The sequence below is a fragment of the Egretta garzetta genome, unplaced genomic scaffold (genome assembly GCF_000687185.1).
Source record: "Egretta garzetta isolate BGI_Z169 unplaced genomic scaffold, ASM68718v1 scaffold285, whole genome shotgun sequence".
Lineage (NCBI taxonomy): Eukaryota > Metazoa > Chordata > Aves > Pelecaniformes > Ardeidae > Egretta > Egretta garzetta.
Genome location: NW_009259715.1, coordinates 441,260 through 454,875, shown reverse-complemented (window position 1 = coordinate 454,875; position 13,616 = coordinate 441,260). Strand labels below are relative to the sequence as shown.

The 13,616-nt window shown below is 37.4% G+C and overlaps 1 protein-coding gene across 1 annotated transcript in view; it reads right to left on the bottom strand.

The window, feature by feature from the left end:
• The window catches only part of DPH6 (diphthamine biosynthesis 6), a 215,163-nt gene that overhangs the window by 41,020 nt on the left and 160,527 nt on the right, over positions 1 to 13,616 (bottom strand). Inside the window, exon 13 of the mRNA XM_009639058.2 lies at positions 2,895 to 3,300. Coding sequence (XP_009637353.1) covers positions 2,895 to 3,300 — 406 coding nt within the window. The remainder of the gene's footprint in view (positions 1 to 2,894; positions 3,301 to 13,616) is intronic.

Genomic DNA, 13,616 nt, shown 5'->3' with positions numbered 1-13,616 from the left:
AGAGGAAAACAGGAATACACTATAAGAAACTGGAAGAAGCTGTGGCCATCAGAACTTGACAATCTCTAACACCTTGGGCTGGTGTTATAGACAGGTTAAAATATGGAATTCAAAAGAAAGACCTGATATTAGTTCTGGTATGTTACATCTGTGAAGCACACTAAAGGACACACACACTTGCAGTAGTTCTGCCAGTCAAAACTAAAGACTGCCAATAATAACTGAGAAGATAAAATATAGACTATGTCATCTTGCTTATGGACACTGTCTAGGGGATACTGAAATGAATGGGAACATCTTGGAGACCTTATACAATGCTTTTTTAACTGAGATTTAACATATATCTGTGATAACATTTTAAACTATGAGAAGTATAATTACCATAATAGTACAAAAGACAGACAAGGACACAGGTGAGTAAAATGCTGCATCCTTTGGAAAGCTGAGGAGGCTTCACTGGTGACTACATGCCTTTGAAGGCTCCAAGGACACATTTAAATATGTCCCTGCATCTTAAGAATGTATTAAAAATTAGTCGTCTTTGAATCAGAAACAGTATATATATAATAGTCTTAGATGGAAACTATCAGTAAGAAACTCTTTGGCAACAACTATTTTGAGAAATTATTTTCAAATATATAGCATATTTCTCCTTCCCATTACATGAACTTCCTGGAAATTTTTCCTAAGTAGAAAAAAGTTATTTTAAATTCATCAATGAATTAGTGCTACTTGTAAATTTAATGTATTCTATATATTCTACAGATGTGCAAGAATGTATTTCTTACCAATGGGGATAATGATAAAATTGCTATAATGACAGGAATTATTATGACAGTGCAGAGATCTGAACACAACCAGAATGAATTTATGACAATCACAACAAATCTTTCTATGTCTATGCTATTGGTAGTATAATATGAATGGAATCCAATCAAATTTTTATGTGCACAATTTATACATTATATTGAGCAATATATTTAATAAAGCAAATGAAATTTATTTGGAAGTAATTATTCTATGGCCTGAGAAATATCAGAAAGAGAACAGGCAAAACGGTAATGTTAATCCCATGCCAGGAACATGTTTTATCAGGTTTCCTTTTAGCTCTTAAACAAGATGTAGTAAAAACAACAACATTCTGTCAGACTATATGTTCATTCCTTGCTTCCTGGATTAAATATGCTTATTCTATGCCACATTTTTATAGCTTTCAATTCCTGTACTTTAAATCTATTAAACAATGTCAAGCTGAATTTTCTTCAAAAACTGCTGCAGGTTAAGAAAAAAAAAATAGGACAGTAGAATATTTGAGGGCTAACATTTATGTCAGCTAATTAATATGGATCAGTTGTGGTCTGCAAGGATTTAAAGTGCATGCATGTTTGAGATAAATATAGACTAAGGATTTGATTTTCTTCCTTCCCAAACTGATACCAAACCTCTTACTGATTTCAGTACAAGTGTGGTCTACCAGATTTGTAGGCCTGACAGTAAGATAAGCTTTTGTGCTCTTGCATAATGTTAGTAGTCCCAAACTGAGCAGAGCCTAAAATATAGATGTACAACGTAAGAAATAAATTGTAGTTGTGGCATTATGTTTATTGTTCTGTATTATCTTTACTTGGTAAGGGAATGAGATTTTGAATAAATAAACCTTTGGAAAAAACATAAAATTTGTTTGGTTAGCAAGTTCTATTTAAATCAGTTGGTAAGAAATCAGCCCATGTTCAAAACTGGACACCCTCTAATCTAGAGGATACAACACCATTTCCTTAATTACATTAATATGTAATTATTTATTCTCAGAAGAGTGCCTGTTAGCACAAGGAATTTGGTTGTTTGAACACAGTTCTAGATCATGACAAAAATAGGCTACCAAATGGAAAACTGTTCAAAGACTTTTATGCAAAAGATTCATTCTCCCTATGTTCAACCCTGAGGTGGCTGGATATCTCAGCAACTTCTCTTTCATGGAATCACAGAATAACTCAGATTGGAGCAAGATCATCTAATCCAACCTCCTACTGAAAGTCAGGTCAGCTGTGAGATCAGAACAAGTAATCCAGGGCTTTATTCTGTTTGGACTTCAAAACGTCCAAGAATAGAGCCTTTCTGTACCAGAAGCATGCCTGGTAACCAGAAAAAGAACAAACGTATCTTAATCACAGAATCATAGAATTGCTTAGGTTGGAAAAGACTCTTAAGGTCATCAAGTCCAACCATAAACCTAGCACTGCCAAGTCCATCACTAAACCTTAAGCACCACATCTACCCATCTTTTAAATACCTCCAGGGATGGGGACTCAACCACTTCCCTGGGCAGCCTGTTTCAAAACTTAACAACCCTTTCAGTGAAGAAATTTTTCCTAAAATCCAATCTAAACCTCCCCTGGTGCAACTTGAGGCCATTTCCTCTTGTCCTATTGCTTGTAACTTGGGAGAAGAGACCAACACTCACCTCACTATAACCTCCCTTCAGACAGTTGTAGAGAGCAATAAGGTCTTCTCCCCTCAGCCTCTTTTTCTCCAGGCTAAACAACCCCAGTTCCCTCAGCGGCTCCTCATAAGACTCGTTTTCCAGACCTTTCACCAGCTTCGTTGCTCTTCTCTGGACACAGTCCAGCACCTCAATGTCTTTCTTGTAAAGAGGGGCCAAAACCCAAACACAGTATTTGAGGTGTGGTCTCACCAGTGCCGAGTACAAAGGGACAATCACTTCCCTAGTGCTTCTGGACACACTATTTCTGATACAAGCCAGGATGCTATTGACCTTGGCCACATATCCTTGGCATTTCTAAAATGTCTTCTTCCAATGAAACTTTATGTAGAAGTAAACAAAAATTACCTTATGCTTAGCATTAACTCCTGGTTTCTGTCATCGTAAGTCTTACCTGTTTGTAGTGTTTCAGCATCAAAGACATCCTCCTTGAAGAAAGCTCTAAAAGACAAAGGACTTGCACTGCAGTCTTCTGAAAGTTTCTCAACAGCTTCTCTAAATGTAGCAACTAAGTCATGAAGCGGTCCATCTAAATCAAGCTGAGAAGTGGATGGGGAAATTAAGCTCAGACGTACAGAGATTGATGCACAAGATGCAGAAGTAGACTCCACAGATTCACACTCAATTTGGAAGCCCTCTGACAACATCTTCATTGCAAAATGTTTTCTTTGGAGTGGATCATCAACTACTGCAACAACATGCCATTCAATGGCAGCATCTCTGGGTAGGTGAGAAACTACAACCACAGCAAGCAACCCACACACTGCAGTTACATCATGATACGTCTCTGAATCTTCAACCTAAAAGATAAACAAAATATTGTGCATATTACAGAGCCGGTAGAAATTAATGGTGCTTGTATTCAAAAAAGTATGGGCAGTAGCTATTTCATGGAGACTGTTTTTCCCCTGAACTTTCCTTCTTATTGAAAAGTCATCTTAAGCAATTACAAATTTCTCTGACGGTATCTGCTCATTTTTGCAATCTCAAACTACTACTATGCCTGTACCATTTAAAAAATGTTGATCATATTGTATTTTGCACTCATTTTTCAATTAAAAAAAGTCTTTTTACATACAGTAACTTTCGTCCGTACCAATGGTCTTTGAAGAATAGAAACAGTAGGAACCACCGAAACTACAGAAGTGAGTTAGTAAAGCACGTAAGATTTATTTTAAAAGTTGGAGTACTAAAGATACAGTTCAGATAGTTCTGAAGAGCAGAATGATCTTGAACAAACCCTCTTAGAAGATAAAACGCGTTTTCTTAATAGCAGAGCTCATTTAGAGAGTATATTTAAATTGTTTTCACATGAATCCGCACACCTAATTAGCTAACTTCGTAAGCTAACTCTGAGTAACAGAGTTCCTTTTCTTCCGATGGTATTAAAGAAGTGAGACATGCTTTCTGCTTGCTGCTTTGTAAAAATTTTAGTATAAATTGCACTGTAGCATGTTAACAGGTATAGGAAGTAAATATGTTTCAAAATACTGAAACACTCTTCCACAAAACAGAGGAAGAAATTGTGAATTTGTAGCCATTTCATCCCAAATTAATCATACCTATGTGCATTAAATAGCATTACCTTTGAATCTTAACAAACCTAAGATGAGTCCATAAAAGAATTATCTTGTCCCTATATTGTTGCTATGTATTCAATCCTTTTACATCTGAATACAAACAAAAACAACCTTAGAGCTTTAAATAAGGAACAATATGTTGTGGTGGATTGACACCATCCAGCAGCTGAGCACCACACAGGTGCTTGCTTACTCTTTCCCCTCCCCAATGGTATAGGTGAGAAAACTTGTGGATCAAGATAAAGATGGTTTAATTAAGTGAAGAAAAAAGGAAGAAGAAAGGAGAAAAACAAAACAAGTGATGCAAAGGCCATTACGCAGCACTTCCCCACCCTCAGGCTGATGCCCAGCAAGACTGTGAGCGGTGGCTATCCTCTCAAAGACCCCTCCCCTTAGTTTTTAAGGCTGAATATGATGTTATATTGAATTAAATATCCCTTTGGTCAGTTGAGGTCAGCTGTCCCAGCTGTGTCCCCTCTCAACTTCTTGTGCACCCCAGCCTACTTGCTGGGGGGCAGCGTGACAAACAGAGAGAGCCGTGATGCTGCGTAAGCAGTGCTCAGCAATAGCTAAAAACCCTGGTGCGTTATCAATGCTGTTTTGGTCACAAATCCAAACCATAGCACCATACAGGTTGCTATGAAGAAAGTAAACTCCACAGCCAAAACCAGTACACACATTTAGGTCTGCTGTTACCTCATGCTTAAATGCATATACTCATCTATTATGTATACAACAAGGCCTATTTATGGAAAGCAACCCCATTTTATGATATACATGGTCTCAAAACATATGAACTTACATTAACTTATCAGCTCTCTGAACACACTTTTTTTTTTAACAACTGTTCAAATAGTTGAACAGTCGAAAGGCTGATTCTGGCCAGGAGATTACTCTTTTTCTTACTTTTTCCTACATTTTTATGGAGAGACAACACTTTAAGCATTTTTAATATTAGTGACTTACACCATCTTCTTTGTGTACACAGATAATAACTTTTTTTATATACCAATTTGCCTACACTGCAGTATATACTGGTAATATTGTCCATTCCCTGACCTCTGAAAGGAAAAATAATAACAAGGCAAACCTGTCATTTTGCCTGAAGTCGATGAGGCCATATAACTCACAGTACCTTCAATTCACGAGCTCAATTTTCATCCACTCGCTCTCAACTTTGAGAGGAAGAAATAATGACAGGTTACAGGCACTTTATTTCAAAATTCACTCACAAAGTTATTGACAAGCATTTTGCACAGAATATTTTGATGCTTGACCCTCGTGAGCTGTTTACATGAAAAATGCACTTACTTCTATATTAACGATAGTGGAGTCTAATTCTATACCCAACATGTAGCAATTGCTTTAGCATTTCTGTTTTTGATATGGGAACAAAAATAGGGATAATTTATCTCAAATTGCAGTCACTTCAGTCATAATAAAATCTCACTGAGTACTGTTTGCTTTCAGTACTTTCATTAGGCTAGCTGGGGCTGTTATTAAGGTACCAACACATAAATGTTATATTAGCACTGAACAGGAGGAGCACAGTATTCTCCTCTAGGAGATGAATTCTAACCTTGTCAATATAATTCTGCTCTGAGTGCTGTAAAACAGTTTGAAAAGATGAAATACTGGAGCTTTGCACTGAGGAAAAAAAAAAAAGTCATGCTCATTCAAGCTTAAAGGCCACTTTGCTGGCCCAAGGTGCTGAGGTACTGTTTAGAAAAAAACGTCTAAAGAAGCTCTCTCAGGTCACATCAAGCACTAGAACAAACTTTTCTACTTCCCTGTACTTGTCTTACATTGTTAAATCAATTACTCACTATTTCTGCTTGCCTTCAGCTGCCATTTAGAATATAAAGAACTACATGAAAATTAAGGCCAGGAGAAAGTACATTTCCAAATTTAACAAATGAGAATCATTCTGAGTGAAAGACTATTCACGGTGCACCTGTACAGTACCACAGCACTCATAACCTTTAACTTTGCATAAAGCACAAGTGATGGAGCTACTGGGGACGAATAATCTTTCATCAGATGCTACAGAATCTTACAGAAACACTTCTAACAATGACCTCTCCTGACTTATTTTCAAGAAATCACTGACATTTGTGTGGTACATGGATGCTGCATTTATGAGTTACCTTTCAGAAATTTACAACTGTCTTAAACAGCCGAGTATCTTTATGATAGCCTGTCTAGTAAATGAGTATGAATATATAAGGTCTGCCAAGAAATTCTATTCATATGATGCTGGAACAGTATTAGTAAGTATTAAGAGTGAAAATGAAGAGGAATTATTTTATGACTAAGTTGCTCTTTTATTTATTCCACTTTCTCATCAAAGAGATCCAGCACTTCTGGCAGACAGCTGTGGTACTATGAAGAAAAACATTTTTTTAGGGTTCTTGCCCAAGGATACCGCTGTAGACTGTTCTATGAAGGAGCACAGGTTTTGCCCTACTCCTCCTACACCTTCACAGCCTTGGGGGGAAAAAAAATGAGGTAGAAGAGGAAGCAGTTTGGCTTGTAATTCTTGAAAAAGAAGTGACAAATAATTCTTGGGAACCTGTGTAAAATTCTTATTACTGAGAGATGAGAAAACACTGTTGAGCCAAACACTGTTGAAAGCAGTGATTCCTTAAAGTATGTTTGACCTGAATTTTACAAATCTTTGCACATTTCATTAGGCTGTAGGTGTAGCTATCATCTAAAGGTATTTGCCCTTAATCACTTATTTCCTAGCTATCAGTATTCAAATGATTTTGAATTCATGGAAGAGGGTCTGCCTGTTGAAGATCCCCATTTGCAGCTGTTAGCTCTTCCACAGGATTCAATCCTTTCTAAGAACAAACACTGCAAGGTAACTTGGCACCAGGAAAAGTTCAGATGCCACAGGGGAAAATAAGCAGATTGTAAAGGTTCATTGCCTGACTACTGAGATAATATGAAGACGGATGCTACTTCTGTGATACATTTTTACATTATCTCATTCAAAGAGGGCTGGAGAAGGAAGCTAGGTAACATCCTTTCACTGTGCAGGAGACAGCCTTTGAAAATAAATGATGCTGTAACAATGTCTTCTTTCAGGAATGGATGCAAACAGGATCATCTCAGAAGCCACACTGTGACAGGATTCTGATTCCGTCATGCTATGAAATGGTAGATCCCAAAACTTCGGACAAAGATTTGATATGACAAATGATTTAGCTCTTACGGAATCTCATGTTAGACTGTCCTCAAAACATGATTCCTAATATCCTTCCTCTGCCAACAGGATCATCTGCTACTCAATTTATCAAAGGTGGGAAAGATGGAGTCCCAGAAAGTTTGGAAAAGGAAGCCAAAAAGTAGATTTTTTGACATACATGCATTATATCTATATCCTTCCCCATCCAGAAGATGATGAACACTCTCCTTTTTTAGCACTGCTTTGATAAAAACCCCACAACTGAACTAAGGACTTCTCCCACTTTTCCCTCCCCAATGGTATAGGTGAGAAAACTTGTGGATCAAGATAAAGATGGTTTAATTAAGTGAAGAAAAAAGGAAGAAGAAAGGAGAAAAACAAAACAAGTGATGCAAAGGCCATTACGCAGCACTTCCCCACCCTCAGGCTGATGCCCAGCAAGACTGTGAGCGGTGGCTATCCTCTCAAAGACCCCTCCCCTTAGTTTTTAAGGCTGAATATGATGTTATATTGAATTAAATATCCCTTTGGTCAGTTGAGGTCAGCTGTCCCAGCTGTGTCCCCTCTCAACTTCTTGTGCACCCCAGCCTACTTGCTGGGGGGCAGCGTGACAAACAGAGAGAGCCGTGATGCTGCGTAAGCAGTGCTCAGCAATAGCTAAAAACCCTGGTGCGTTATCAATGCTGTTTTGGTCACAAATCCAAACCATAGCACCATACAGGTTGCTATGAAGAAAGTAAACTCCACAGCCAAAACCAGTACACACATTTAGGTCTGCTGTTACCTCATGCTTAAATGCATATACTCATCTATTATGTATACAACAAGGCCTATTTATGGAAAGCAACCCCATTTTATGATATACATGGTCTCAAAACATATGAACTTACATTAACTTATCAGCTCTCTGAACACACTTTTTTTTTTAACAACTGTTCAAATAGTTGAACAGTCGAAAGGCTGATTCTGGCCAGGAGATTACTCTTTTTCTTACTTTTTCCTACATTTTTATGGAGAGACAACACTTTAAGCATTTTTAATATTAGTGACTTACACCATCTTCTTTGTGTACACAGATAATAACTTTTTTTATATACCAATTTGCCTACACTGCAGTATATACTGGTAATATTGTCCATTCCCTGACCTCTGAAAGGAAAAATAATAACAAGGCAAACCTGTCATTTTGCCTGAAGTCGATGAGGCCATATAACTCACAGTACCTTCAATTCACGAGCTCAATTTTCATCCACTCGCTCTCAACTTTGAGAGGAAGAAATAATGACAGGTTACAGGCACTTTATTTCAAAATTCACTCACAAAGTTATTGACAAGCATTTTGCACAGAATATTTTGATGCTTGACCCTCGTGAGCTGTTTACATGAAAAATGCACTTACTTCTATATTAACGATAGTGGAGTCTAATTCTATACCCAACATGTAGCAATTGCTTTAGCATTTCTGTTTTTGATATGGGAACAAAAATAGGGATAATTTATCTCAAATTGCAGTCACTTCAGTCATAATAAAATCTCACTGAGTACTGTTTGCTTTCAGTACTTTCATTAGGCTAGCTGGGGCTGTTATTAAGGTACCAACACATAAATGTTATATTAGCACTGAACAGGAGGAGCACAGTATTCTCCTCTAGGAGATGAATTCTAACCTTGTCAATATAATTCTGCTCTGAGTGCTGTAAAACAGTTTGAAAAGATGAAATACTGGAGCTTTGCACTGAGGAAAAAAAAAAAGTCATGCTCATTCAAGCTTAAAGGCCACTTTGCTGGCCCAAGGTGCTGAGGTACTGTTTAGAAAAAAACGTCTAAAGAAGCTCTCTCAGGTCACATCAAGCACTAGAACAAACTTTTCTACTTCCCTGTACTTGTCTTACATTGTTAAATCAATTACTCACTATTTCTGCTTGCCTTCAGCTGCCATTTAGAATATAAAGAACTACATGAAAATTAAGGCCAGGAGAAAGTACATTTCCAAATTTAACAAATGAGAATCATTCTGAGTGAAAGACTATTCACGGTGCACCTGTACAGTACCACAGCACTCATAACCTTTAACTTTGCATAAAGCACAAGTGATGGAGCTACTGGGGACGAATAATCTTTCATCAGATGCTACAGAATCTTACAGAAACACTTCTAACAATGACCTCTCCTGACTTATTTTCAAGAAATCACTGACATTTGTGTGGTACATGGATGCTGCATTTATGAGTTACCTTTCAGAAATTTACAACTGTCTTAAACAGCCGAGTATCTTTATGATAGCCTGTCTAGTAAATGAGTATGAATATATAAGGTCTGCCAAGAAATTCTATTCATATGATGCTGGAACAGTATTAGTAAGTATTAAGAGTGAAAATGAAGAGGAATTATTTTATGACTAAGTTGCTCTTTTATTTATTCCACTTTCTCATCAAAGAGATCCAGCACTTCTGGCAGACAGCTGTGGTACTATGAAGAAAAACATTTTTTTAGGGTTCTTGCCCAAGGATACCGCTGTAGACTGTTCTATGAAGGAGCACAGGTTTTGCCCTACTCCTCCTACACCTTCACAGCCTTGGGGGGAAAAAAAATGAGGTAGAAGAGGAAGCAGTTTGGCTTGTAATTCTTGAAAAAGAAGTGACAAATAATTCTTGGGAACCTGTGTAAAATTCTTATTACTGAGAGATGAGAAAACACTGTTGAGCCAAACACTGTTGAAAGCAGTGATTCCTTAAAGTATGTTTGACCTGAATTTTACAAATCTTTGCACATTTCATTAGGCTGTAGGTGTAGCTATCATCTAAAGGTATTTGCCCTTAATCACTTATTTCCTAGCTATCAGTATTCAAATGATTTTGAATTCATGGAAGAGGGTCTGCCTGTTGAAGATCCCCATTTGCAGCTGTTAGCTCTTCCACAGGATTCAATCCTTTCTAAGAACAAACACTGCAAGGTAACTTGGCACCAGGAAAAGTTCAGATGCCACAGGGGAAAATAAGCAGATTGTAAAGCTTCATTGCCTGACTACTGAGATAATATGAAGACGGATGCTACTTCTGTGATACATTTTTACATTATCTCATTCAAAGAGGGCTGGAGAAGGAAGCTAGGTAACATCCTTTCACTGTGCAGGAGACAGCCTTTGAAAATAAATGATGCTGTAACAATGTCTTCTTTCAGGAATGGATGCAAACAGGATCATCTCAGAAGCCACACTGTGACAGGATTCTGATTCCGTCATGCTATGAAATGGTAGATCCCAAAACTTCGGACAAAGATTTGATATGACAAATGATTTAGCTCTTACGGAATCTCATGTTAGACTGTCCTCAAAACATGATTCCTAATATCCTTCCTCTGCCAACAGGATCATCTGCTACTCAATTTATCAAAGGTGGGAAAGATGGAGTCCCAGAAAGTTTGGAAAAGGAAGCCAAAAAGTAGATTTTTTGACATACATGCATTATATCTATATCCTTCCCCATCCAGAAGATGATGAACACTCTCCTTTTTTAGCACTGCTTTGATAAAAACCCCACAACTGAACTAAGGACTTCTCCCACTGTGAAGAAAATACTGATACTCTTCTAGAAGTGATACAACACACATTTCAGTAACTCAGGGGAAAAAAAAGAAGGTACAGAGTAGATTTTAGGAGGACTGAAAATGTGACTCTGTTAATTACCTGACAGTTTGTAATACCAAAGGAGGTTGATACCATGTTACTGTAAACAGTAGGAAGAGTGTCATGCTAAGCTAAGGAACATCGTGGAAAGTTTTCACGGACTGGTTAATAAAGAATCACAGCAGCTGACAGCAGTCAAGAAAGCAAGTAAAACATTATGAATTCTTAGGAAAGGAAGCAAGAACAAAGTGGGTAACATTATGCCACTGTAGAAATTCACAGTTCACCTGCACCTTGAGTAAGATAATGACTCTGTATCTCTCAACTGAAAAATGACATATTAGACCCAGAATGTGTTCAGAGGAGGACAACAAGGATGATTAAAAGCTCTGGAGGGTCTGACTGGAAATGTTCTCCAGCCTTCTTACAGAGAATGTGATAGAGGTTCACAAAATCATACATGACATAAGAAGGGTGGATAGGGATAAGGGTTGACTTTGCAGGCTTGTCTTTCTGTACAAGAACTACGGATCGTCAAATGACATTAGTAAGAGCATGGTTTCAAAAAGAACAACAGTGGATGACACCTGGAATTCCTTGACAGAGAATGCTGTGGTTCCAAGAACTTTACAGGGATTCAAGGGGAGCCTGAACAAGTACTCAAAACACGGATTCAGTAGGGATTATAAATGAGACATATTAAAATTCTTAGTTAATTCTTTATTTATACCATAGTTATAATTTTATAAAAAGTAATTATTTATATAACTATCAAAATTAATTTAATTAAATGAAACATGAATTAATAGAGTTTGAGGTTGGGAGAATATCAGAGCAGATACATGCTTTTCCTGATTTTACTATTCACATCTGCTTAGGGCTACAGTTTGGAGTCAGAATTCTAAGTGGAGCACAACTAGCCCCTTCTAACAAGTCCTCTCCAATATTTCTGTAATTCTAAGGGAGTTTTATGTTCATCTGCGATATGCCAGACGGATTTTATAGATGAACGGTGAACACAGAGTCAAGCAGAAGAATTAAGGTATCAGTTCTGAAGTGCTTCTTCAGCTAGCTGAGCAGATGCATTGGCATCAGAATATTGGGCTGGAAGAAGTGGGCGTTTGAAGTGGTTGCTCTTGGCCTCTTTCTAAGAAAAAATAAATTGCTTCCTCTTCTCTTTTTTCCCCAAAGCAGAATCACAGACAGAACTGGAATCCCGCTTTTAGGGGGGCACATACCTCTTCAGTCACTGCTTACACTGATAGAGACAGCACAGACAGTCAAAACACAACAGAGTCCCAGACAGTGCTGAGCAGGAGGTCGGTCTGCTTTAGGGGGTCTTGAGCCCTATTACACCGGAGCCACCCAGGTGTTTTAACCCCTCTAACAAGGTTGTGCAATGGATGCTTAACCCAAACATGCAAGAGTATAAGGATGATTGGCTGGAAACAGAAGGGGTTGAAGGGCTTGGCTGAAAACTTATTGAAGGCCATGGTACTACAGTTATCAAATGACATCCAATTCAGTAAGGTAGATAGTAATGAGAAACAAGAATGGGAATTCTTCCTATGCTTTATATTCATGCATAGGCTGAAGCTGAAAAGGTAGCTTGGTAGAAAGATTCCTTAGCTAACACTTTTATGAACATGTTTAATGCAGAAATACATGACCTTTCATATCACAAGAAGGAAGATTAACAACAGAGGTTGTCAATTGGGTTTTAAACTTGTAATTAACCTGTATCTCTACATTAAAGCAAAATGGTTATCTGAACTGCTGTGTGCATGATGCTTTCCTGAGCTTTGCTCAGATGCAAGAAGTTATCATGTTGGTTGATAGTATTACCGAGTCCTTCCATTTGTATGCCTTAGTTCTTAGTAAAGATTCACTTGATTTTCATTGCCCATATTCAGGAGAGCTACAGAATACTTGCACTAATGAATGCCTAATGCATTCACAATATCGCTACAAAAGAAACCAAAACCCAATGCAGTGAGCATAGAGAAATGAAAAATTCTGGGCTGTAAGGGTTGTATACTGACTTACACAGAGTGTGGCTTTAAAAGTGCTAACCTTAAAAAGAATTTCTCTAACTAATAGTATATTTTTTCATTAAAAAAAATATCAAAGGCAGACCTATTAAAAATCTATTGAAAACACAGGAATATTGAGCATAGGACAAACCTGTACTCAATCCACTGTATAAGCACTTAAATATTTTACTTAATTTAATTGAAAAAGGTATGCATTTCAGCTATTAACATTTTGTATATATGTTTGTTTATTTTGACTACCCTCCATTTGTTCCAAATGAGAAATATTCTTTTTGTTGTGTGAGTAAGGACTAAGGTCTACCTAGCTCACAGCTGAATATGGAATCAGGCTATGACAGACAGAGATGAATGCGTAATTGCTATCTCTACAAAGAATTGACTTGGAGAACAAAAAGAAAGATACTGTGATGTTACTTTTAGAAGCTGAGTTTATGAAAACCTTCTATGGTATGCATTATTACACCATTATAGCGGCAAGATTAATGTGCCTTTAAATAATACATTTAAAATTTCTTTTACACTGCCTGCATTAAACAGAGTGCATCAAACTCCTGAGATCCAGTTTAAGCTTTGCTAGAGAGTCTCTCACAACAATAGGTTTATGACTTTTAAAAGTAAAGATTCCACTAGGAAAACTGCATAAGAATAAAAATGTCAGTTCCTG